Below are 26,499 nucleotides of genomic sequence, written 5' to 3' on the forward strand. Positions count from 1 at the left end.
GTGTGCTCTCCTTCCTTCCAATGCTCAGCGTTCCCTTATGAGTTATAAATCGGTGCTTGTGATGAGGCCCATCTCAGAAATCCTTGCGAAAACCAGCAAGAACACCTCCCTCGGCATCTCCCGGCACCTGGTGGAAGAGACCAGCTCTTCCAGCACCAGTGGCTCCTCCTCAGACAACGAGATCTCCACCTCTCCGGGGAGAAGACAGTTTGGGCCCGTACCGGAGCTTCACTTGTCTGTGCTGGAAGACTCGAGTTGCCCGGAATATGAGGAATTCATGGCCCAAGTCAGGCATTCCGGAGCCTCGTTGCCGCCAGCCAGAGCCAAGGCACCGAAACAGGCCATGGGGAAGGAGGAGCCGAGCCACCCAGCACTGGAAGCCGAGGAAGAACTGATGCCCTTGGGGCCAAAGGCAAGTGGCCTCGGAGCCACCGACTCAGGTTTGGTGCAAGAGAAATCCAGTTTGTTGCTACCGGAAGGAGACAAAATGGAAGGCAGAGAAGCGGGAAGATCTCCTGGGTGCGTCCCCCGACACAGTGTCATAAAAAGCACATTCTACAGCCAGCCCTCCGAGAGCCTGGCAAATGTTCCCTCTTCGCCGAGCAAGGAGCACCGGAAACTTTTAGAAAGAGCCAAGAGAACCTATAGGAAAACGGGATACTCAAGATCTGCTTTAAGTGGCCTCCGAGAGCCCCTTCTAGAGCAGTTCGAATGTGAGGAGGAGGGAGAAGATGCTGGAGGGGACAGAGAAGGGGGCATTGGCCCTCTGATCAAATCGGCTTCTTTTGACACTGCCCAGAGATCCCCCAAAGTTGCTTTTGAAGTCTCCTCTAGAAGCCGCTCTCTGGACGATTACAGGATAAGAGCTGCGAGCTTTGCCGAGGAGCACTACATAGAGGAAGAAGCGAGTGAGTCCGTTCCCCCGGACGGTCCTGGGGAAGGCGCTGGTTTGATTCGGGTTCCCGAGGCCTTCAGTGAAGGAATTCCCCAAACAACGCCAGCGGGGGACAGCTCAAAGAGAACTAGGAAGGAGGACCAGCCGGCATTGCCTGCAGAACCCGGAGACAGGCACCGGGCGATGCAGGCCGCTCAGCAGTATGGGGAGGCCCCGCGTCCCACACGGCAACCTGAGCGCCGGGAGACGCTCCCCTGCAGACCAGAGCTGCCTCTTTCTCACGAGCAGGGGACGCCTCTCCCAGGAGCGGAAGGTCAGCGGCAGACTGCTCAGCAAGCTGGTTCAGCCGCAGAGCCAGTCCACGGTGGAGGAGGAGGGTTCCATGAGACACCTGAAGCCCCTGCACCCGAGCGTATGGACCTCATTCTGCCAAGGGGAGGCAGCTCCATGGTGACGGAGGCTCCACCGGACACAATCCCAGGGGCCTCCCCTGCAAGTGAGATGGCAAAATTCCCCCCTCGTGATGCAGAGCTGACTTCCGTCCAGAGCAGAGCAGGCACCAGAGCATCCCAAGGTGAACCCCCGATTCGAAAACCTGCCTCTCTTCCGGGGCCCTTGGAGGGCAGCGGCCAGTTGCCCCCCACTCCTGCAATCCGGGGTGAGGTGCAGCCAGTTCTTATGGAAAAGGGCAAGAGGCTGAGCGCCCGAGAGGCCGTGCCAGTGCAGGGCAGCCAAGCAGCTTCCCATCAGAAGCCTGAAGTGGCACCTGTGCTCAAGGAGGCCACACCTGTGGCCAAGGAGAGTAGAAGTTCAGGCATCCCCATCTCCCCGTCAGTCAAGCCTGCTCTGCCCATCCCTGGAGCGATGGAGCAGCACCCTCTGCCCCAGAAGCCTCCAGCCCCCAGTTTGGCAAGATCCCAAGAAGAAGCCATATCCAGGCCGATACCTCCTGGGGAATCCCGAAAGGCCTCGTCTCCGGGGGCCTCCCTTTCCCACGAAGCAGTGCCTGCTCTCCCTGAGCCGAAAAGCCCTGCTCAGCCAGCAGGAAGTGTCCAGACGCTGGCTCACGCAGGGAAGCGTCCGGCACTTCTGCAAGAGAAATCGTTTGCTCCGGGGGAGATGAAGCCCGGTGCCATTGAAAAGAAGAGGCAGCCGCCGTTGCCTGTTCCGAGACATGCAGGCTGGCGTCTCGCTTCCACGAGTGCAAGTCAGGAACAGGGATGGGGGGAATCTCGGATGTACAGTGGGTTTGCTCCTGCTGTTCCAAAGGGCAAAAGTCTGCCAGATTTAATGGCTCCACAGGCGGCCACAGCCCCAGCGTCTCCCTCCGAAGCAGAAAGCCACAAGCGCCTTCATCGTACGTGGTCGGCTCCCGGTGAGGTCAAGCCATCCCTCCTAAAGAGTCAGCCACCATCTGTCCCAGGCTTTTCTCAAGGAAAAGGGACACTATCCGCAACTCCTGGGAAAGGAGTCCCATTTACCCCAAAGAAATCCCCAGTTCCCAGTGGTGAAGGCTGGAGGAGGGGATATCCTTCCATTTACAGCAACACGGAGGCCGAAGCGCTGGAGTGCTTGGTGGGCGAGATGGATTCCCTGTCCAGAGAGATGAGCGTCTTGGCCGAGTCCGTGTCTGACCAAGAGGGATCCAGGAGCCACGTTTCCCCGTCCAGGGAAATGTTCTACCAAGGCTCGCCTGGGCAAGCCGTAAGGCGAACAGCCAGGTGTCCTGTGCGCAGAGGAAAACGGGAAGGGGGCATCGGCTTGGCTGACCCCTCAGAAGAAGGCATCCTATACCCTGGGGAGGAAGACTACTTCGGGGTGCTGCCTTTAGCGAGTAAGAAAGCCAGGCTGTCCCCCTCTTTCGGAGGTGCAGAGTTTGCTCGCCCCGATTCGGGGGGCAGGTTCCTCAGGCAACGGAGTGACCGGATGTATGAAATCGCCCTGGTGCAGATTCAGGATCTGTGGGAAGACATGCCCCGTCCCGACAGCAAGACCGCCAAATATGACATCTCCGAAGTGGAACCTGCCTTCCTCAACCTGCACGAACTCTACGACATCGTGTACTTCCCCTTCGAGTTCCTGAGCTTCAGGAAAGCCCCAGAGCATCTCCCCAGCAAAAGGCGTTTGCCTCTGGGCGAAAGGGCAGGTTTGCCCCATGGACTGAGGGCTCCCTCGCACCAGGACAAGAAAATGTGCGTCAGAGACCACGCGCAGGGTGAACCCACCAGGGAAGCTCCCAGGGACGAAGAACGGGCTTCACCTGAGCTGATGATAGACCCCACAGCCGTCCAAGCACCCCGGTTAGGGAAACGGTCCGATTCGGAAGGCGATATACCCGTTGGCTCTCAGCAAATGTTTGGTCTCTCCGAAGACCCAGCCGGCCAGCGCAGGAGTTCTCTGCAGAACAGGCTGGGACTCTTCAAACCTTTTGCCAGATCTCAGTCCATGGAGCTGGTAGAGCAAAGTCTGAAGAAGAAGATGAAGGCGTCTGTTGCCCACCTTTCACGGATGCTGGCAAGAAAAACATCTTCTGACGAGGAAAGCAGGGAAGGTAGCGTACTTCCTCAGCTGGGCTGGGCTGGGCTGGGCTGGGCTGGGCTGGGCTGGGCTGGGCTGGGGGGTTTATATACCCCCAGTGCAAAAGGAAAGCAGGATGGGGACAGAAGAGGAAAGAGAGCCCCCTGCGGCCCTTGAGGAGGGCTGGTGGAACAGACCTGCCTCCATCCCATCTGCCCCTGCCCCTGCCTGCCAGAATGCTGGCCGCGGTTGTGACGATCTGGCTGTTGTACGCCAGTCCGAAGTATGAGTTCTTTAGAACAGTTCTCCTTTTCAATAGACTCCGAGGAGCGGAAGGGCGAGCAACAAGAGCGGACGTCCTTGACGGAGGCTGTTGGCGTTTTGAAAAAGAAAACAGGGTTTCCTTCATTCACTCTTCCAAGCCTCAAGATAAGAGAGAAAGGTGTGTTTTATGACATCAAAAGCTATGGGGGGAAAGTGTAGGGTGAAAGGTGTACAAGATGGTGTGGCTGGAGCCTTTTCGGTGAACTAGCCGAAGGCAGCGAGCATCGGTGGGGGTTGGCCGATTGCATGCCAGAGATCTGATGGTGGGAGGGAGTCCATCGGATGCCCTCCCCAGCTTTCTCCTCCACTGGTTTTTTGGCCTGTCTGTGGGGAACTCATTCACTGAAGGTCCAGTTCTAGGGAGGCTTAGATGGAAATCTGGAGGATCCCTGGGCTGGGGACTTTTCCCTGTCTAAAGTTGCACAGGTTGACCTCTTAAAAACATAGAAAAAGCCCAAGTCAGCCACCCAGGAATCAGCGCTTTCCAGCTTGTTCCAAGTTCTGAAAAGCTCTTTCTCTCCACCGCTCTTTTTCAGCTCCTGCATTTGTTGAAGAGCTCACCGACCAGACGATTGCCTTAGGGCAATCTCTGACCCTGTCCTGCCGGACATCTGCCCAGTCATCTCCTCGTGTGGAGTGGTTCAAAGGTGATGCAAAGCCCGCATCTGGCCATGGTGATGTCTCAGGGGCAGGCGTGGGTAGCCTTCGATGAAGTGGGGGGCAGAAGGGCTGGTCGGACTCTGCCCCCCACCCTTTTATCTGTGCGGTGTGTGCACACTCCCAGTGGAAGTCGTGGGGAAAAGAGGGCAGTCAATGAATGAGGGCTACTGGGTGTCAGTGTCCAAGGCGAAGGTGAAGGACAGCATCGCTTGGGTTCAGGCACTTGCCTTGAGGGGTTCGGGATGGATTGAGTGTGGTTTGTCTTTGAACGATGATTTGTCCTTGAACGGTGGGTGATTGTGTTCTCTGAACCCAGCCAAGATAACAAACCACGGTGAACAGCCCGCAGTTCACAATCCAGGAACAGACTATGGGTTCTCTTCATGGGTTGTTTCTAGTTAACAAGCCATGGCTTAGTAGCACAGCTGGGTTCACACAGCATGATAACCCGTGGTTTGGTGACAACCTAGCCTCAATCCATGTCCAACGCTTGATTGTAGGTGATCTGAATCCCATCCGTTCTGTAGCCAGGGGTGCTGAATTCAGGCCCAGAGTCCAAATCCCATCTCCAGATGGTTCCTGCTTCTCCCACCTCAGTCAATGGGTGGTTTCCCAGCTTACATGTGTTTTCCTCCATTCTAAAAACGGAACAGCCTCTCTGAAGGCTTGGTTGCTGGCGATCAGAGCTTTCGGTGATGAGACGCTGGCATCTGGGCCCGCGTGAGCTCTTCTCCACCTGATTTCAGCCCCCTGCTCTACAGGGAGTGATGGAAGGCTGCTGAAAGGCGTATGCCTTGCTATCATCCGGCCCTGCTGTCTTCACACAGGCCATCACAGGGTGGAGCTGGTGGAGGACGGTCCCTTGCCCTGAATGTACAGGGATGCCTGTTTCTTTCCCGACTTCATGATGTCCAGGTCCACCCAAGGGGAGAGACACCCTCCCGCCAGGTCCCCTGCAATGCAGGGGCCAGCTTCTGGCCTTCAGCCCCAGGGCCTGTGCTTCGATAAGAGGCGATCCGTGCACTCATGCCTTTCCCCCTTCCAGATGGAGCGTCCCTTCGCAGCACAGACAGGATCCTGATTTCATCCACACTGAAACACTTCCAGCTTTTAACCATATTAGCAGCGACCACAGAGGATTTTGGCACGTATGTGTGTTCGGCCACTAACTCCCACGGCTCCGTCTCAACCTCCTGCGTAATCAGGAGGGCAGGTGAGTAACGGTTCCTCTCCCCTTCGGGTCTGTCAGCACTCGGCAATAGCGCTTCGTAAAATCCCTTCGGAGCAGACGTTCCAGCCTCGCTTTCCCCGTGGTGTGGGCAGAAAGCCTTCTCCCGCAGGGCGACTTTCTTCCTGCCCCCCGAAAGGCCACTGTCTGTCAGAAGGTGCCCCCGGCAGCCTTTCCTCCCCTGGAATGCACGGGTCCGTTCTTGCTGGCCCCAGCCTCTAAGCGTCCTGCAGGAAAGAAGTGGAAGGGAGCTACTCGGGGACAGTGCTACGCCATGCTTATATTTGAAGGCCGCTTCCATAAAGGCCCGGAGACGATGCAGGCAAGTCGTGCAGTTGGTTGCACACTGACAGAGGCAGTTCCGAGCTGGGATGCTTGGAGGACGGCTGTGCTGAGGCCTGGCGTGTACGGAATATTCCTGGGAGAAGCCCGGAAGAGTAACAGACATTCACTCCGCAGCGCAAAATGCCGATTGCTCAAGTGCCGTTCGTGTGTCTGTGTTTGCACAGCGACGGGGGGCCTGACCAGGATTGGGACCGTGGCGCGTGGTTCCTTTTCCCCATACTCTGATTGCAATAAAAATCTTTCTTTTTCTGATCGTGCTGTTAGCCTGGTAGGGAAGCTTTCGCCGAACATAGTGCGGGCTTCCTTCCGGGGCGGCAACAGCTGTGCGCCCCCTCCACATCACAGAACCATCAAGCTGCCCTCTTTTCCGACAGAGACGCCTTCCAATCCACCAGCCCCCGACGTGGTGGAGGTCCTCGAGGATGGGGTGCACCTGGCGTGGAAGCCCGTGGTGCTGAGCACCCCTGTTGCTTACAGCGTGCTGTGCAAGAAGGATGGTAAAGAAGGATCCGATCGGTCGTGACCCCGTTCCCCGCCTCCTAGCGGCTGCCCCATGTCTTTGGCTCCCCCACCTCTCACGCCTGAGCTGTGCAATCGTAAGGGAGTCCAGAGCGGTCCGACCCACGTTTAAGAGGCGCAGATATCCCGACTACACCACCGTCCAGAAGAGGCCAAAGGGATTTGTTAGATCCAGCACAAAGCTAGACTGTTTTCTGTCCTGCCCAGCATAGCAAGAAATAGGGTGCCTTCGAGTGGGTGGCTTTAAATCTCCAAAACAGGTTGGACAAATGACCACCAGGCGAAAACAAAATATGGATGCCTCGGAGGAAGCGAGAGTGCTGCCGGTGGCCCATCTTTCTTCCAGCTTTTGCCAACCTGCTGGTTGGGGCATGCTGGGAGTTGTAGTTCAATCTATCTAGAGGGTGCCAGGCTTCAGTGGGGGGAGTGTGCCTGTAGCTGGAGACACCCTCCTGGCCTACCAGTGTTTTGGTTTAGAACTTCCACAAGCCCCAGGCATCATGGTCGTAGCCGGGGATTATGGGAGGTGTTGTCCCGGTTCCATACTCGTGTGTACATGCGTTCACACAATACTTGCCTGCACACACGCTTTTTAGACCCAAGAAATCGGACTGTGGCCATTGCTTTTGGAGAAACACCTTGAAGGAGCTGGCAGGGCACAGGATGGGACCCGGGAATCCCCAGCGGGCTGGAGCGTGGAGCACGGTGTGTGCTGGTCTGGGGCCCTGGAGGCCAACGAGGGGTTTCAGAACCAAAGTAAGATTTCCCTTCTCTCTCCTTGGCCCAGATGGAGAATGGAAGACCTTGGCCAGCGACATCACGGGCTGCCGCTACACCGTCGAGCACCTGCCACGGGGCCTGGTGTACTCCTTCCGGGTTGCCTGCGTCAGCCAAGCCGGCGTGGGCCCGTACAGCAACCCGACGGCCAAAGTGAAAATCGGCGAAAGGGATCAAGCAGGTGCCGTGCGCAGCGGAGCGGAATACATTAGGGCCCTTAACCTTTTTGGCCACTTAGACCTGGATTCATCTCCAACTTCTAGGAGTGCCGTTAAGCGCCGCACGAGCTCTGCTTTTTCTGCAGAGGCCAAGACGCCCTTCTCTGTGCGATCATTCTCGGCTCCCAGGGAATAGCCTGCAACACAACACCACTGGTTAGATTGTGAAGCCCTGACCTCTGAAAATGCTGCACCAATCAGTGGGCAGAGAAATTAGGGGAACGGTTTCACTCCATTTAGCTTTTGGAAATAGGTTGGCAGTCGGGTCGCTGTTTGTGCATCTGCCACATTTCGCGTCCTAGGGCAATTTGGAGGCATTGTGCGTAGGAGAAACTGGAGCTGCTACCAAAAAGAAATATGCAGTGGGGAAAACTTGAAAAGTAGTCCTTTTTTCTGGGGAACAGGAGAGAGAGAAAGAAACATCGCAACTATCTTCCCAGAAAATGCCTTCTGAGCATTTCCGGATCAGTTCTATTTTGGAAAGGAGTGTAAACGGGTCATGATAGTGGGTGACTATCCCCAAAATCACCCAGTGAGCTTCATGGCTGAATGGGCACTAGACCCCACTCACTCACTCACTCACTCTCAGCCCAGCCTACCTCGCAGGGTTGTTGTGGTTGTGAGGATAAAATGGAGCTATGTGAGCTGCCCTGAGTTCCTTAAAAAGGAAAAAGCTGGGATATAAATATAAATAAATAAAGGCACCCTCGAACCTTCATACCACACTGGCTCTCTAGGATGGATATCTCAACATTCATGATGTTTCGAAGGTCACATGAGTTTTGGTCTGTATCTGTTGTCCAAAGTGCAAATGGAACCCATTTCAACACATTCATCCAGAGAAAATGAGCTGCTGAAGATCCTACTTAATGGTAGCGTTTTGCAAGGATGCTGAAGTGTATGGAGTGAGGACACAGAAAGCTAGCTAGGCCTTAATGAATTTTGGAGACCAAATAAATCTTTCACGTAGATTTTGAGGAACTCAGCAAGGTTGGGTTGGGTTGGGTTGGGTTTGCCTAACCGTAAGCCACAGTTGAAAACTGCCTTGTGGTTGTGCCTGAACTTCCTCCCCCACCCCAATAAACTATGGTTCAATAACTAGCTACAAGCCAGCAAGATAAGCCTTGGTTGTTATAAAACCTGGTTTGTTTAAGCCATGGCTTATTGTGATGTCTGAACTCAGCATTGTAGCTTATCTCCAGTTTGTTTGTGCTGTGCCCAGGAATGGAGGCACCCAGCAAGAGCAGCCCAAAAATGAAACTGCTATGAAGACTGGCAAATTGGGTGGGAGAGCAACACATCAGAAACGGGGGGAACAAGCTGTAGTTTGCTCATTTGCAAGACAGATCAGGCTAAAGTAACATGATGCGGCTGACACAAACCACGGCTGGCGTGAACCAAGGCTTACTGTTTTAGGTGAACTCACCCACCCAAGAAGCACACCATCCCTGATAGTGTGGAAAGTCAATTGCATTCTGCTTGTAGTGCAGAGCAGAAAAGCAAGGAGCATTTTGTGTCTGGGGCCACTCAGCAAGAAAGCGGCTTTGGAAAGGGCTGCCGAAGTCTGTGTTATGCCAGCAACAGCTTTCCTGCTTCAACACTCCCTTTGTTATCCCCCTCTCCCCACCCCTCTAGCATTCCAGTCCCAGGAAGAAGAGGACAGCAAAATGACGGCTTCGGCTCAGCCGACGCACCAAACTTACGCCTTCCAGACGGAGATCAAAAGGTACAGAGAATGATTTGCACCCTGAGCGGTCTTGGAGGCAGGCTCTGCTGCCCACTTCTTTGAAACCAGCCCGTTTCTGCCCACGCAGGAATTCATTTGTCAAGCAGGACCGTTTCTGTAGCAAGCTGGGTCCGCCCGCTGTGTGGAGCGATCAGAGGTGACCGCAGCTTTTTGTGGTCCTGGAAAGCACCCCGTTCATGCCCCTTGATCCAGCACAGTTTGCCACTTATGGGCCCGGTTTATAGGCTGGGAAGACCGGCAAAATTCATCCAGGGCAACAGATGAGCAAGTTTAGGAGAAAAGCCTCTTGCGCAGGATGGCACCTTACAGGAATAATGCGTCTTCTTTCGTCCTGGATTAGCCTGCTTGGATAGGTCAGACCGTAGAGGGAGAAGGCAGCATGTGAAGGGAGAGATGCTCTTCCTGGGGTCGGGGGACAACCGGAAAGCTGTCTTTCCCTCTCTCCTTTTGCTATAGTGATGGGGACAGGCAGTTAAGAGAGAAACGGGTTTATTGTGGAAGTGAGCGAGAGGGTGAATTCCAGTCCTGCCGAGGAGGCTCCAGTCAGGAGAAGGTTTGCCAGGGCGCCGTGCAGGCGTGATCAACACCAGGGTCTCAAAAGGCAGAGGCCGACAAAAGTGGCAAAGGGGGTTTTCTGCAGGAAGGGGAGGCAGGGTGCGGCTTCAAGCAGCTCCCTTCCAGAGCACCGCTGGAGCCCGGGCGATGCACATATATGGCAGGAGAAAGAGTGCGGCGGGGCTGGGCTGCGGCTGGTCTCTATGGCCTGCAGCAGATGAATCGCAAGTGTGTATTTGTGGTACAGGGAGAAAAAAAGGAGGAGACTCCATGAGGGGACTGCTGGGCGAGTTGCTGCGTGTGCTGGGGTTTTATTTGTGGACGAGGGATTTAAACTCTGTGCCTGGGAAGCAGAGGTGTGGGCGCGTCCCTTCCATTCATGATGCCGTGGCAGCTTCCCCTGCTGTTCCAGCCCGAACATGGGCTTGGTGCCCTTCGGGACAAACGTCTATCAACGTTCCCGACCTGCTGCTTTCTCAGAGAAGGTCAGCAGGTGGGCTGGGCATCCCCAGGAGAAGAGAGGTGTTTGGCTGACAACAGCATTTTTCTCTCCCCCCCCCCCGCCCCGATTTTGGGACAGAGGGCGCTTCAGCATCGTCAAACAGTGCCGGGAGAAGCTCAGCGGGAATCCCCTGGCTGCCAAAATCATCCCCTACAGGCAGGAAGAGAAGGAGGCTGTGCTCCAGGAATATCACATCCTGCGTAAGCTTCACCACAGCAACATAGGGCAGCTGCAAGGGGCCTACGTCAGCCCACGTCACCTGGTGCTGATCCTGGAGCTCTGCGTTGGGCCTGAACTCCTGAATGCCTTGGCCGGAAGGTGAGGCTCCCAGCTGCCGAAGTTCCAGCCGCCCGCTCGGCACGCTTGAGTGAGGGACTGGACTCCCCAGTGGAAGCCACAGTCCTGAACCGGCAAGGGCTGAGCAGGGCTGCCGCAGATACGGTGGGCTCTGGGGGGCTTTCACTCATAAGCCGGAGGTGACCTGATGGCGCATCACAGCCGCAAGTGTATGCACGGCGCCTTCCTCCTTTCCTCTTCCTCCACCATTTTTCACAGGTTTCTGTGCATCTCTGGGTTGGCAGTTTCCAAGAGCCATCGGGGTTTTACCAGCTTCTCTTCTGCTTCTGCTTCTGCTTCTGCTTCTAGGGCATCCTATTCCGAGGTGGAGGTCCGGGACTATCTCTGGCAGATTCTCAGTGCCGTGGAGTACCTCCATGCTCAGAATATCCTGCACCTGGATCTGCGGTCAGAAAATATGATCATCACGGAGCCGAACCTGCTCAAAGTCCTGGACTTCGGCAATGCCCAGTTCTACACGCCGGACAGCGTGATCAGCGTGGAGGGGTGCACGGACTACGTGGAAACAATGGGTGAGTAGGCGCCATCGGGGCCTGCAAGGGCAGCACTGGCGGAAGGGCCGGATCGCCAAGGCCAGGTCCACACCCAGGGGAAGGGGCACAGAGAGCTGCCGTCTCCAGGCTCTTCGTGGCCAGGGCGACTTCTTTTCTTTTCTTTTCTTTTCTTTTCTTTTCTTTTCTTTTCTTTTCTTTTCTTTTCTTAACTTTTCTTTTATAACTTCTTTTATATCGTTTATTTTTTTTATATTATCAATTTTAATTTTATATTGTTATTTTTGTATTGTATTGTATTTTATTGTGTTGTAAGCCGCCCCGAGGCTTCGGCAAGGGGTGGCATAGAAATGTTCTAATAATAATAATAATAATAATAATAATAATAATAATAATGTGTGCTGACTCACAAGAGTCTTCAGCACATGCAGAGGAGAGGGACACTTCCCGTGGGAGCCAGGCTTCATTGCAGGAAGATGCATATTTGGTGCCAGGGGTTCAACCCACCCCCAACACTCCCTGGCGATGCTCTTAGAAACATAGAAAACAAAGCGAGTCAGAAAGGGCCTCCCGGGCCATCTAGTCTGACCCCCGGCTCCAGCCGGCTCCGCTCACGACGTGCCCGCCATGTGGACGTCCCTCTTCAAAGGGGAGAGGGCACGGAGGGGGGTAGGATTCGGGGGGGAACCGAAAGTGTGCAGCAACCAGAGGCCAGTCGAGAGGTTGCCGAGGGAGCGGCTGAGACACCTGCTGATCGCGGTCTTGAGAACACGGAGTTAGCCTCGGCCGAGGGGAGTGAGCAGATGCGCGCTCTCGCAGACGCATGCCCAGGCTGGAGACAAGACAGTTGGAACGACGGCGGGGGAGAAGTTTGCCAGAGCCGCCCATCAAGGGTCGGCCCAGGCGAGTTAAAAGTATCCCGTGAACTGATCTCATTCAGAAAGAGAGGACAATTTCAGCAGCAGCGTTAGCATCCTCTCTAGTAGTTGTAATGGTTAACTTTATGTTGAATAAAGACTTTAGTAGTGAGAAATGGGTTCTTTGCTTTCGTTGGGAAGGAGCACCAGCCACACAACACCCGGCCTCTGTCACCCAGGGCTGTCTACCCCACCTGGCGATGCCGACCCATCGGGGGAGTTCTCCCCAGCCGCCCAAGCCGGGCTTTTCAGCAAGCCACCCCAGGGCCTCCGCCTGGCCCCTTCTGCGGGCAAAGCGTCTGATTTGTGGCTCATTCCCTGCCCGAGAGATTATTTCCTAGACGAGGGAGTCACCTATCCGAAACCCGGCTTCCTCTCCCCGCACAGTGCCAAGAACGTAGCCTCGGCATCACATGCCGCTGAACAAACCCAGCTCTAATCTGGCTGAAGTCCTGTGGAAAGCAAAGGAGGCTTCATGGGGTCGGGCCTAGCTTGTTCCACCTATTTCAGCAGCACCGAGCTCCATTGAACCCCTGGCCACCGATCCCACCGCTGCTCGTCCCACCTGCCGCACCTTCCCCCTCCGCTGTCATCTTCACCCTTTGCTCTCTCCAGCCTTTGGCTTGTCATTCCGCCTCTGCCAGCTGTCCTGCCACCCCGGCTTCCCAAGGCTGGCTCTGCACCGAACCTCGTTGCAGGACAGCTCCATCCCGCTTCCCTTAATCCCAGTGTGCACAGGAGCAAAACGGGGGGAAATGGACAGCTGCCCACCCTTAAAAAAAACCAGGGAGGAAGAGAATGGGAGGCCAGCTTGCTCCCCAGGGTGAAGCCAGTGAGTCTTTTCGCCCTGTTCCTCCACCCAAAAGCAGGCAAGGAGCAAGAGCGTTGCCCTGTTCCTTGTGTCTATCGCACCGTGGCAGGGAGAGGAGGAGAAAGCCCCCTGGGTCACCCTATAGAGAAAGGAGGGAGGCGAGGCACAACGCTGTTTGATCGGTAGCGGTGTGGGAACCCCACAAGCAGGGCAACCCTCTCCGGGGCTCTTTTATGGGTTTTATTTGCTTCCACAAGTGCCCCAAGCCATGCCACAGACGGCTCCTGAGCCGGTTTCCTAATACAGAGGTTTCTTCTTAGCTTCAGAGCTTCTGTCGGACAAAGGAGCTGTCCCACAGACGGATATTTGGGCGATTGGCGTCACGGCATTCATCATGTGAGTCTTCTACAGTTCTTCCACTTGGGAGTGTGTTTGGTGTGGGGCAGTCCCCCTGCAGCCCTGGAGCTCACCGGGTGACTTTCAGCCAGCCTGTTGTTGCGGGGATAAGCTCAAGAGCAGGGGGAGAATTCTGTAAACCACTGTGAATTCATTGGAAGAAAACTGGGACGCTTTGCTTTGCAAGCAAGCAAATAAATAAAAAATAAAATAGGGGTCAAACCTGCACATTCTAACAGGTGAATCATATTTAAAATATGCCCTCGTGTTTGCCTGAATGAGTGAGGAAAGGGGGCTGTTTTGATGCGCGGCTTCTGCCCAAGCTGTTGGCAACAAACAATAACAACACGCTTAGTTTGTTCCTTTTCTCTTCCGAGGTTGAGCGCTGAGTATCCCATCAGCCCCGAGGCCGCGTGTGACTTTGGGCGACTGGTCAAGCGCGAGAAGGTCAAGCTCAACCGCTGCTACGCGGGCCTCTCCGGAGCAGCCGTCTCGTTCCTCCAGAGCACGCTCTCCGCCCAGCCATGGTGAGAAAAGCCTCCGCTAGGGGTGTGTGGGGATTCCCTTTCGAGGGTGTGGGTCTCTCTGATGCGCTGGCTCGGCTCCCCGGACTCTGGTCCACGTTGGTGCGGCTCTGAGTCCAAGTTCCTGGTGAGCACACTCAGCGTTTGCTTGCCCCTCGCCGGGGACCGAGCCCCACACACTGCGCAAATGATGCGCCTCTTGTGCGTGCCGCTGCGCAGAACACGGGAGAAGGGCGCTGGCTGCACAGCCGTTGTTGCACAAGCGTCTGCAGACGCCTCTCTGCTCGGCTTGCTTCCTAAGACCAGGCTGAGCCCGAGGGAAGCTGGCTCTGCTTGTTCCCATCCGCTCAGAGACACGCACAGCTGTCTTTCGAACTTGGCTGGTTGGACTTCGTGCCCCATCCATCTGGTCCTGTTGAGACCCCCATCTTCTGTTCTCTGCCAGGAGGCGTCCCACAGCAGCAGAGTGCCTTCAGTCTCCGTGGCTGCAGGAGACCGGCCTGGATGAGCGTCAGCAAGCCACCGTGACGTTCTCCACCACCAAGCTGAGGAATTTCGTAGCTGAGCGGGAAAGGAAAAAGGCCCTGCTTTGCTCCAAGTACGGCCTGATGACCGTGTAGCAAAGCTCCTTCAGACTCTGGCTCTCTCCGCCCGCTTCCGCATCTTACCCACCATCCAAACAAGGGCTGCAGCTCGTTTGCATATGCGGACAATTATGCGTCATCAGAAAGCAAGTTGTCGCCAAGTCACAATTTGTGGACACAGCTGTTCTCTTTCATGATATTGTTTTCATGACATGTTCTTAATAGCCTGGCACAGTTGGGGTCAACCCATAAGTGGGAGCAAAGATGCGTTTTAACTACAGGAAGTAAGAAGGGATAAATATTATGGAAATCTTCCTGTCCACAGAGCTGTTTAAGGGTGGAAGCACTCCATGAGGAACGGGAATTGTCTTTCTTGGGTGTTTCTTTTAAGGAAATGCTCATCAAAAGTCCATGTCGGATGCCTGAATTCATTCAGCCTTAGCTCAGGGGTTGTGCTAGCTACGTAACTTCTTATTTCCCTTCTAGTCTTTTCATTTTTATTCATGGACAGTCATTCACTGAAACAGTTGATTGTGGTCTTAGTTTGAAATTCTTGCCTGTTTCTACAAGCACCATTTCCGGGTGCATCTCCATAGTCATGATGAACCTGTCACAGGTGCCTGGAAACACACCTGTAAAATTCTCTGTGCTAGACAGAACGCAGTCATTCAGTGGTGAAAGAAGGGTGCTGTGGCATATGTAAGCTAGCGCTTGTCGACTAGGGTCATTAAACAGGGACAAAGTCTCATCTCTCGGGGCTGAACAATGTCCAACAAAACCTCCCTTTGAGCATGGAAAGGCCCATGGTGTCCTAGCTAAGAAACAAGCGTTAGCTGCACACTGAAGCAATCCTCAAGCACAGCTGTGCTCTAAGCCATAATCCATGTTCCCCTGCGTTACTGCTCCAGCCAGACAGGATGTGCTCTTCTTTCTGCGTAGCCACTCCTAGAAGCTACACCTGTAAGGCACAGCCGGCCATTTGCAAGTAGGTGGAGGTTTTGAGGTTGTTTTTACAACTTTATGCATATGCCCTGCCTGTCTTCTCATGGCAAGTATCTGAAGGCATCTTGCAAGGTTCTCCTCCACACCAACAACAACCCTGTGGAATAGGTGAAGCCACCACTGGCTCAAGGTCACTCGTGAGCTTCAGGGTTGATCGGGGCTAGAATCCAGGCGTGCCGGGTCGCCAATTTCACACGCTGACCACGGCACGACACGTGCAGTCGAGAATGGCAGCATTTTCTATAAGCCCTGTTGCAACTTGAGTGGATGCTCGGAGAAACTGCCTTTCAACAAGGGAACCCGCCAGCAGCTGTTTGTGGCTATGGCAATCTCAGTGCAGGGCTCTTTGGCATGTAGCTTGGTTGCCGAGCTGGCCAAGAACACGGGAACTGGACTGGGGCGCATTTCCTCCAAATCCAGCAAAGGTCTCGAGGCCAGTTTGGTGCTCAAGGAGCCAGGAACCAACTTCCCAGGCTGGGCTCTGACAGAGGAACTGGAATGTAGTAACTCTAAACAACGCGTGTGAACAATGGAGAACCTTTTACCGCGGAATGGTCGGGGAGAAGCTGCTTGTCTCGTTGAGGATCATGGAAGGAGCTTGCCAGAGAGGTCCATAGAAATGCGCCCACATCCCAAGGGATGATGCGCAATGCTCCCATCACTGGAGAGTCTAAATCATCACAGAACTGCGTAACTTCCACAAGCCAAGAAATTCATAGTCTTACCTTGGGGGTGGGGTGTTTGGGTTTGCTCTGTTTTTAATTTAAAACAAGTAGTGGGATGCATGGAGTCTTGTATTTGCCACGATTGTAATCACCCGGAATCTAATCCGAAATCCAAATATTTCCTGTTCTGCCGTGGTGGCCAGACATGTCTTGCTTGATCCTGGTGCTTCTCCTGAGACAAACAATACCCTGAGCTCAAAGGGTGCTGTCGTAGCTGCTTGGACTGGCCGTCTCTGAGCTCTTCTGGTGTTGGCATTTTTGAATATGCCTCCAAAATCATGAATCACTGGTAGCTGCCCCCACCCAGTTCAAGAAAACCAAACTATACCTTAACCTGTTTATCCTGCATTGCCCCCAGCAGCTACTGTGGTTACTTTGCCGTGTGTTAGTGCTGTTAACTGTGAATTTCCTTGGCAGAACTAACCTCGTTTTGTTCAGATTCTTTCAAACAAGCCTTTTGTGACGCTCACCCTCCGTTCTGCCCAGCAGATCATGTGTCTTTTTTTTAAAACTTGCATTGCACAAAGCCGATTGATGGAGAAACTGGTTCTAAATATCTCAAGACATTTTAAGCTTACGAGATGATGACCTTGTCAGTAAATTTGGAAGGGTGGGCGCAAATCCGAGGAACTGAATGAAACTGAGTGAAAGAACAGTTGGTCTCTAACTGCTGGCACAAAGTTTAAAGACCTTGAATCATTAGAAGAGACAACAGCTGTAGCCTGTTCGGCACTTTAGGAAGAAACGGTTGCTGGAATATTTACAATCAGAATGCTAGTCCTTATGATAGCCCTGAATAAAGTTGAGAATTTCATCTTTAATACTTCAAAGGGTCGTTGCCCTGAGCAATTCAGTTTGCCTCCAAGCCTTTCAAAGTTATTCAATCTGGCCAAAAAACCTGTTTTTAAAGAAAATTGTTTCTGCTTTAATGGCTTGAAATTGCAATGCCTGAAGAAGAAACCATCACTGGAAGAAGGAATTTTTACATTTTATTGTGGGGTATTATTTCGATTTTAGTCTCAACAGCTAGGCGTTTAGCACTTTTTATTTTGTACATGACGTGGACGGTGTGACTTGGATTCCGCCCCAGCGGCCTGCATGTAGAGCATGACTAAACATGGGTCTGAACATGAAGCTGTTTTGCATTGAATTCTAAATTAAATTAAACTATTTTAATAAGGTTTGTGCCTAAGTCAGTGGTTCTGGTGCTAATATGCTGGCAAGAGCCAGCACAGAGACGCTTAAGGGTGCGCACACTCTGCACATGGTGTGCAGAGTTGTGGTTGGATCATGCTCCTCTACATGTTTGGGCAGAAGAAGACAGACAGCACCCAGTAAGGATTTATTTTCGAGTGGTTTTGTGTGTTCGGACCTGGCGTTGGGGGCTCAGGACAGATCAGGGATTCTTCCCCAGCAGTCTCCTTGCCTGAGCTGATGGAGGTAGCCTCAGATTAGGTGCTGAGGACCCCCACAAAGGTGCTTCTGTGGGACCTGGGCATCCACGGTGAGGCGGCCATCTTCAGGGCAGCTCAGGTCTTCTTGGCCTCCAGAACAACCGTGGAGCTGTTTCAACATATCCTTGCAACGGCGCACGCTCTGGACCTGGTTTTCTTGACAGATCTAGAAGACGGTGGTTCAGATGAGGTGGGCTTGATGTTAACCCTTTTGTCATGGTCTGACCATCTTCTGGTGAGCTGTAGACTACCGGCCCCTTCTCCCCTCTGCCAGGGTGGGGGACCTATTAGGCTCGTCTGACCCCAGACACTGATGGGTCTGGGTGGTTTCCAGAGGTCTCTGGGGGAATAGCCAGCCGATATGGTTGGCACACCTGCTGAATCCCAAGTCACCCTGTGGAACACCAAGACGACTTGAACAGTGGGCATGACATGATCGCTCCCAAGCTCCCTCCCTGCCCTGGCAGAGCCTAACCAACTCAATGGTATCCAGCTAAGCTCAGGGCAGTGAAGTGAGAGGAGAGATGGCTTGAGGGCAGGTGGAAGAGATCTCAAGACAAGTTTGACCAGACACAGCTTAGAGCCTATTCTGTGGCAATAAAGGAGGCAAAACGCCAGTATTTTGCCTCTTCTGTGGTATCTTCACCATGTCACCTCGCTCAGCTTTTCTGAGGCGTGCAGGTCTCCTACAGACTGGACCCTCAAACAAGACCACCGAACCTTTGGTGCTTCACTGTGATGAATTTGCCTATCATTTGAAGACAAAGCCACTCAGATCTACTACAAATTGGACTCTACAGTTGATTTAGTGCTATTAAGAGAGGTGTTCCAGCACACCCAGTTGTGCAGCTTGGAAGGATGAGTTTCAATGACTAGGACCAGATGTTGTGGACCAGGTGCCACCACCTACATACTTGACCGTGGTCCCTCATGGCTCATTAAGAAATCTTGCAAGGGGGTTCATGCCTGGGCTGAGGAAGCTGTGGCGAGGAAGTGGTCCCAGCCCCCTTGAAGAAGGCTGTGAGAAGACCATGCCGGAAAAAGCCCAAGCTGGACCCAGGGGCCATTGCCAACCATACATCCCCTTTTGGGCCAGGTGCTTGAGGGGGTGGTGGCCGAGCAGCTCCAGGTACTTGTGGATGAAACAGATTATCTAGGTCTGTTGCATTTGTGCCTTGGGCCAGGGTTTGGGACAGAGACGGCCTTGGTCTCCCTGTGGGATGAGCTTTGCCGGGAGAGGGACAGCTGGAGTGTGATTCTTTTGGTTCTCCTGGACCTCTCAGCAGCTTTCGACACCATTGAACATGGTGTCCTTCTGGGCAGGTTGGCTGAGATAGGAGTTGGGGGCACTGCTTTGCAGGGGTTCCACCCCTACCTGATTGTGTCCAGAAGGTGGTGCTGGGGGTCAATTGCTCTGCCCCATGGTGGCTGCACCACTGAGTTCCACAGAGCTCCATACGCCCCACTCCCCATGCTTTTCAAGCTCGGGCAGGGGCATGAGGTGCCATCAGTAATCGGATAGCACCCACCTTTTCATCTCGTTCTGATCAAACCCAGGTGAGTTTCCATCCTGAATCACTGCTTGAGCTCAATCATGGACCGGATGAGGGCCAGTAAATTGAGGCTCAGTCTGGACAAGATGGGGGTGCTGCTGGTGGATGGTCTGCCTGCCCAAATGTGGGGGCTTTCAACCTGTCCTGCATGGGGTCCCACTGCCCCTGAAGGACAGGGTCCGAAGCTTGGGGTGCCCCTGCACCAAATCTCCTTGAGTCTCAGGTAGGCTTGGTGGCCAGGAGCGCCTTCTTTCAGCTGCAGTTGATTTATCGGCCCCGGCTCTACCTGGACAGACAGCGCCTGGCCGCAGTCACCCACGCTTGAAACAGAGCAACAGAGCGAATCAGAAGGGCCTGGGCATCCTCTTGATTGGTGACGTCCCTGCTTTATTTATTTATTTGTTTATTTAACATTTTTATATGCCGTCCCCTTGCTACATAGAGTCGGGATGGCTCACAGAAATAAATACAAAATAATGACAGTTTCAATTAAAACCCGGAAACACACTGGCTGCACAATTAAAACCTATAAATATTATACGTTGTTAAAATACTGTTTGAATAAAAAGGTCTTGGCCTGGCGCCGAAAAACAAATAACGATGGCGCCAGGCAGACCTCTCTGAGGAGCGCATTCCACAGTCGGGGCGCCACCACAGAGAAGGCCCTCCTCCGGGTACTTTGCTTCTTGATCTCTCACCTGGAGGAGAGCCTCTACTGCTGATCTCAAGGGGTGGGAGGGCTTTACGTGGGGCTGCCCTGAAAGATGCTGGTACAGAACTGTGCAGCGCGACTGCTGGCGCAAGCACACCCACATCATCCCAATGCTCGACTAATTTCATGGGTTGCCAGTTCAGCTCCTGGCCCAGTTTAAGGTGCTTGTCTCAGCAGACGAGGCCCTGAGCAGCTTGGGACCAGAATTCCTGCTCCCATATGCACCTGCCCAACCCCTAAGACCAGGTTGGAGCCCTCCTGGAAGAGGCACCCCAAGGAGGCGAGGCGGCTCTTTGCGGCCTTCGCGGTGGCTGGGCCCCACCTGTGGAATAGCCTCCCGCGAGGACTGGGCCTGGCGCCGTCATCTCCGTATTCTGGATGCCGGGCAAACCGGGGCTCCATTTTGATAATTGATTTTTAGTGTATCCAGTTTTTTTTAAAGGATTGTATATGTTTTTATGGTTTTAATTCACCATGCTTTAACTCTCAGCTGTTACACTGCTGTTATCGTTGTGCTGGTTTTACTTATTGTATTGTTGTATTGTTTTATCATTGGTTGTGTTGTAAACCGCTTAGAGACTCCTGGGAGATGGTAAGTGCAGTAACCAAGCTTAATAATCAGACAGACACAGATTTGACCCAGCAAGAATGGAAAGTTCCGGTATAATTCAGGACCTTCATCAAGCTGCCCAAGGGGCTGGTGGGTCAACAAGGAGGTAGAAGCGAAGCAGAGCGCAACTGTTGTGTTACCGAACTCAGCCGGTCAGCAGGTTAGGGGCAGCCCATGTGGACCCCAGGGTCAAAAGGAGCCTGAGACGAGACTTGGAGCCAAACCAGCTTTATTCTAGTGCACTGGAGAATAAAGGGAGACACAAGGGGACATTCAGCCCAAAGCAGTGTCTCAAAAGTTGCACCCCAGTTCATGCGCTTTGCACCCTAGGTAAGCAATTCGGTCACCTAATACACCTCTGATGCATCAATACGTCAAAGTAGCCACAGCTGTTCGCTTCAGAGTCCTTTCTTCTGTCAAGGACCAGACAGTTCCCATGCCTATTTCTTGTCTGCTCGCGATTCACACAGGCTTGCCATGTTCTTACTCCCTGCACATGTGCGACTTTCATGGAGGCTACAAGCAGTTTCCACCGCCCCTTTGATTACTGTATTCGAGGACAGGCTGGCGTGTCAGCTGTGGGTTTCATGAAGTTCATTTTGTTCTTATCCTCCCTCCCTTCTGAGACAGGAAATTCAATATGACTGTGGTTTTTTCCTATGTGGCTTCCCTCTGACCAACTACTTTTGGCGTGTTTTGGGGTGCTGCAATTATTTGTTTATTTATTTAGGAGACTTCTATGCCGCCCCATTCACTGAAGCCTCGGGGCGGCTCACAACCATAAATAAACTTCAATAAATAATATAAATAAACAGTATAAATTAAGTCGCCCTGGCCAAAGAATAAAATGAATAAATACTATTAACAATTAAAATGACATTTGAATAAAAAGGTCTTCGCCTGGTGCCAAAAAACAAATAACCACGGCGCCAGGCGGACCTCTCTGGGGAGCGCGTTCCATAGATTGGCAATAGTCGTCATGGGTGTTGTTGTCCATGGGCCGGTCCAGGGCAAGGCTGAAACCTCCTTCCTCAGCATTGCCTTCCTTGCTCGGTCCCTCTTAGATCCCTCTGGCAGGTTTCCCTTCCTCACCCCTAAGGCATTGTCCTTGCTATCAGGTTACTCTGACCTGGCCTCCTGCCAGGTGGGACGGCTCTTCACGAGGCCGCCGAGCTGGGATGGCTCTTTATGAGGCCGCTGAGCTGGGATGGCTCTTCGTGAGGCCACCGAGCTGGGACGGCTCTTCATGAGGCCACCGAGCTGGACGGCTCTTTATGAGGCCACCGAGCTGGACGGCTCTTCCTGAGGCCACCGAGCTGGGACAGCTCTTTATGAGGCCACCGAGCTGGATGGCTCTTTATGAGGCCACCGAGCTGGGACGGCTCTATGAGGTCACCGAGCTGGGAGAGGGAGGGAGCCACAGGAGGCGGTCTGTCACTGTGTACCTGGCTTGGGCAGCAGTGGCACCTCCAGCTGGCTAGCTTGCCATGGACGCAATGGCAAGGCTATTTGGGAGACACTGTGGAGGGTTGAAATGGTGGCCTGTCGGCTGCCTCATGCTTCCAGGTGAGCTCACAGGGCCCGTGGAGGCAGGAGGACCCCGGAGGAGCTTCGTTGCCCGGGGCAGGTCCTCAACTCCCCCGTTGAATGCTGGAGGAGAGCCAGAGAGGGAAAGTTGGTATGGAGGTCCCTGGAGGGGGAGAGGAAGTGGAGAGGGTGAGTCTGGGAAGTGGGAAGGGAATAAGAGCGAAAGGAAGAAGAGGAGAAAGCAGACGAAGACACGAGGAAGTGAAGAAGAGTGAGCAGAACCAACACGGGATGAACCATGTCCCAAAAAGAGGTTGGGGCCGTTGTGGGATTTTTTAAATTTCATGTTATCTATAATTGCTTGTTCATTTTTTAAAGTCGTGGCATGCTGAAATGTTTTTCATATTTATTGGATACGAGACTTGTGAGAACTTCATGCGTTGCGTTGGCCCCATCTGCATGATCTCATTCACAGCATGGTGTCCTTTCTTGGCTTAGCGGCCTGGAGGGTCAGGTTCGTTCACCATCCATGATCCAGAAAATGTTCAAGCAGAAATTTATGGCCATTGCTTTTAGGGAAGGAGGGGACTGAATTAAATTTTAATATGAATCCATGGCATTTGGAATGTTTAAGGATTGGGATAGGGAAATAAACCCCAATGAGTGGTCCTAAATCGCTCCAAAGGTACCAAATGACGTGGCAACATCTGAGTTGGCTGTCCCTTATTTTTCATGTAAGATTTGGTCTTTTTTAACTCCTGTATGGTCTCCTTAATCTCATAGAACCTGTTCTGGCCGTGAAAAACCCTCTGAGAAGTGTAGAAGTGGTCCCTGGCGGGGAGGCAACTTTTACTATTGATCTGACTACCACGTGTTTCGGCTTGTGGTTCATTAATGGAAAAGCATTACAGAACAGCGACAAATACATCATTACCAGGACGAAAACGAGCCACGGCCTCACCGTCAAGCGGGTCACAAGCGCTTTCAAAGGGGCAGAGGTGAAATTTGTCACCAAGAACATTGAAAGCACCGCCACAATCAGTTTGAAAGGTATTTTCTTATGTGCATCCTTTGGGACTATTTTTTGGGGTGGGGTGATCTTTGAGTGGCGAGGAAACTTGGGGCAACCGAGTCCATCCTTGCTGGGTTGGAGAAGCCTTCAGTGACGGCATTGCTTGTCCAGCCTCCAGCAAAAGAGGATCCTCCAGCGTGCAGGACAGATGTTAGGTCGGCCAGGCTGCCAGAGATAATGGGAGTTTGAGTCCAGCACATTTCAATCAATCAATCAATCAATCAATCAATCAATCCCCACAGATATTTCTATTCAATGGGAATAAACACCATGGCCACAATCCACCCCTTTGCTCTGTGTGGTCACGTTGGCCAGCCAATGAGAATAAAGAAAGCCATGATGCGTCTGTTGCCAGGGAGTGGAGGGCAGTAGGGCCCAATGGGTGGAAGGGGTCATGCAGCCATGGCGAAATGATGATCTCATGTTTGGACGACCAGGGAAACTGCACTAAACCCTCAATTCCCTCTGTGGCTTCAGAAAAAGACTCCTCAAAGAGGGACTCTGGGACAGGGGTAGGCTGCAGTTTGTCACTGGGGAGGGAAAGCACTCTTTACATGCCCAGAGGTACTTCCCTATGTTGAATAGTTCCTTCTGCTTGCTTCTTCAGGGAAGGAGCTTGGACAAAGCGGGGGGCATTGTGCGTTTTAGAAGAGGCTGGGAGGGGCTGTACCAGAAAGATCAGGAGGACTTTGGGATTTTTTAAAACTAAGGGGGATACGTGATTCTGATAGCCAGAAATTGAACCTTGATATCCTTTTGGGTAAACCCATTGTAGGTAGGTAGGTATATATGCTATTGACGTCGCCAGTCTGCCATTTTGATTAAAAAAACCACTCTGAGGCAGCTTATTTATTTCTTTTATTTACAATATTTTTATCCCAACCTACACAATCCAATTGTCCCAGGGCGGCTTACAATATAAATTAGCAATAAATGCACAAGCAATCAAAAGATACAGTAACAAAATGCGACTGAGACTATTGATAACACCAAATTAAAATTATTTAAACCTTAAAATGTTGGGTGAATAAAAAGGTTTCTATCTGGCGCTGAAAATAATATAAAGTTGGCTCCAGGCGAACCTCTCTGGGGAGCACATTCCACATCCGGGGGCCACCACAGAGAAGGCCCTGCTCCGGGCGTTCAGTCCCCTAACCTCCTTCAAGGAAGATTCCCGGAGCAGCTCGTGTAAATAACTTGCAATAAGCTGCATTTCTGTTTTGCCTATGAAATGGCTCCATGTAGCTGCTATTCTTTCAGCATCTGTGTAATCATCCACGCTAGAACAAGCCAAAGACATTATACCAGTACGTAATTATTCAAATTTTGATGTTTTCCTTCTTTCAAAATTCCTGATGCTGTCATTGGTGCAGAGGCCGAGGAAGTGCCTGTCAACAAGGAGAAGGCCCAGAAAGAGATCAAGGTGGTCCTTTCCGGGAACGCCTCCCTCACCTGCGAGGCCCAGATGGATGTGAAATGGTTCCTGGATGGGAAGCTGATTGCTGCTGGCAAGAAATTTAAGATAGAAGCTGACAGCCATTCCTCCCGGCTGGTGATTCAGCAGGTAGAGGAGAAGGAAGAGCGTGAGGCCCCTGGGCAGGAACTTACCTCCAATGTCATTGCAACGAGTCCCAAAGGTATTTTCCTGGATACCGTCTTCGCACATCGCAGCAGCCGCTCTGGTAAGGTGGAGCAGCCGACAACCCTGCCTTCCCAGGTTGTCTAGCGTGGTATCCGGACCTGGACCTCTGGCTTGCTTCTCCCCTGGAACAACCCTAGAATCGGCCACGGATTCTTCTCTGGCTTGTTGGAGGAGAGACAGGCCGGAGGTGTAGGGCAGGCACAGGGCTAAGTGGCTCAAGAAGAGAGCATCTGTGGCTCTTTGAACCGTGCCAGCATGCGCTGGGCCTGTGCCAGCAATGCCCTTTCCCACCACAACCCACAGTTTTAAGAACATCACAGGTTGCCATATTGTGCATGCCGATCCGACGCGCTTTGCAAGAAGGTTGCCCCTGGATGCCTCCAGCTGCTGTGCTGGACAATTTGTAGGTGTGCTCGTTGTTCAATCAGCTGATTTTATTTGAGACTCTCCAGGGTGTTTGGGAAACTCCAGCTGTTCATAGGTATTGTTGCATTTTTACCGTACAGAATCCGAGCCAAAATTCCAGGGGAAGGTTGCCCAGGAGAAGCCCATTGTGGTCCAGGAGGACAAGACCATCATCCTGTCCACTTCAGTGGTGCCTGAGGATGCTGAGGTCAAATGGTTCAAGGATGGAGTTGAGATCAAAGATGACAAGAAGCATGAGATGGAGAAGGAAGGGGGCACCCGAATCCCGACCGTGAAGCAGGCTGAGGTCAAAGACGCCGCTGTGTACACCTGTGAGACCAGGAGCGATAAGCAAGTGCAAGTGCAAGGTGAGAAGAAGCCGCCAGAATTAGCCAGAAACGAGGTTTGGCTGGGGGCTGCAAGGGGGTGGGGGCAGCTACAAGGGCTACTGTGGGCCAGCCCTGCCTCTCCAGCCTCGTAGCCGCCTGCTGGGCACGTGCAGACCAAAGCAGCAGTCCTGCCTGGCTTCTCAGGAAGGGGCAACGCCAGCACAGGGCTTCTGTGTTGGAAGCTCACCCAGCAGCCCGGGCGACTGGGAAGTCCATCCTGTGCCTGGCAGGACAGCAGCGGTGAGCTTGCCGAGAGGTTTTTGTGCGATGGAACATTTGTGCTGAGCTTGAGCCTGGGCCAGCAGCCAAGATCTTCTATGCCCTCCTCCACGTCTTTGTAATTTTTGCTCAACCCATAAACTTGCATGACCTGTAAGACAGCGTAGACTGCATATAAAATATATACAGTGCATTTATGACTCCTATCACTGCAGCACTGAGTGATGCCTTGCACAGAGGAAGGTGCACAGCTCTGCGCGAAACTTTGCATGGCACAAGACCAGAGCAAGTGCCGTACTTTTTCTAGAGTGTGTTCACAGTGCAGGTGAGCATCACCAGGTGATGAAGACATAACAGCGGAGAAGCCTTTGCTTGCTTCCCCCGAAATAAAATTCTCTGCATTCATTCTGTGGTGCTTACTCTCCATCGAGCATCTCCCGCTCCCGAAGTTTCTTCCTTCCTAGAGTGCAGACGGATGGACCATCTACAGAACACTTGTATAGCAACAACGAGGCAGTCTGACTTTCTTTTCCACCCCAATATCCTGGGAATTGTAATTTGATGAGGCCACCGAGTAGTCCAAAAGCTGCTGCAGTTTTCTCCGGACAGATATGTCACTAATATCCTTAATTTTAATCTGCCCCGTAGCCTGCATTCTCTGGGTGAATTGCAAGCACTTTGCATTTGATGTTCTGAGTTTAGGTTTCAGCTGTGAGCTTGTCTGAGCTCCCGGATGTTCCTCGTTGTTCTTAAATGTGCACAGAGTTCTGCATGGATTTCATCTTTAAAATGAAGACCCATAACTGGGAGGGCTGTTTCTGC

The 26,499-nt window shown here is 52.8% G+C and overlaps 1 protein-coding gene across 1 annotated transcript in view; it reads left to right on the forward strand.

Moving 5' to 3' along the window:
* Nucleotides 1-17,275, forward strand: part of LOC123020800 (obscurin-like) — a 192,030-nt gene extending 174,755 nt beyond the window's left edge. The window contains exons 101-112 of the mRNA XM_044424979.1: nucleotides 29-3,446; nucleotides 3,732-3,854; nucleotides 4,273-4,383; nucleotides 5,442-5,609; nucleotides 6,344-6,466; nucleotides 7,015-7,451; nucleotides 9,133-9,209; nucleotides 10,366-10,605; nucleotides 10,933-11,156; nucleotides 13,184-13,259; nucleotides 13,637-13,786; nucleotides 14,229-17,275. Of these exons, the coding sequence (XP_044280914.1) occupies nucleotides 29-3,446; nucleotides 3,732-3,854; nucleotides 4,273-4,383; nucleotides 5,442-5,609; nucleotides 6,344-6,466; nucleotides 7,015-7,451; nucleotides 9,133-9,209; nucleotides 10,366-10,605; nucleotides 10,933-11,156; nucleotides 13,184-13,259; nucleotides 13,637-13,786; nucleotides 14,229-14,403 (5,322 nt within the window). The 3' untranslated portion in view covers nucleotides 14,404-17,275. The remainder of the gene's footprint in view (nucleotides 1-28; nucleotides 3,447-3,731; nucleotides 3,855-4,272; nucleotides 4,384-5,441; nucleotides 5,610-6,343; nucleotides 6,467-7,014; nucleotides 7,452-9,132; nucleotides 9,210-10,365; nucleotides 10,606-10,932; nucleotides 11,157-13,183; nucleotides 13,260-13,636; nucleotides 13,787-14,228) is intronic.
* The last annotated feature ends 9,224 nt before the right edge of the window (nucleotides 17,276-26,499 follow it).

The sequence above is a fragment of the Varanus komodoensis genome, unplaced genomic scaffold (genome assembly GCF_004798865.1).
Source record: "Varanus komodoensis strain SLA01 unplaced genomic scaffold, ASM479886v1 scaffold15, whole genome shotgun sequence".
NCBI lineage: Eukaryota > Metazoa > Chordata > Lepidosauria > Squamata > Varanidae > Varanus > Varanus komodoensis.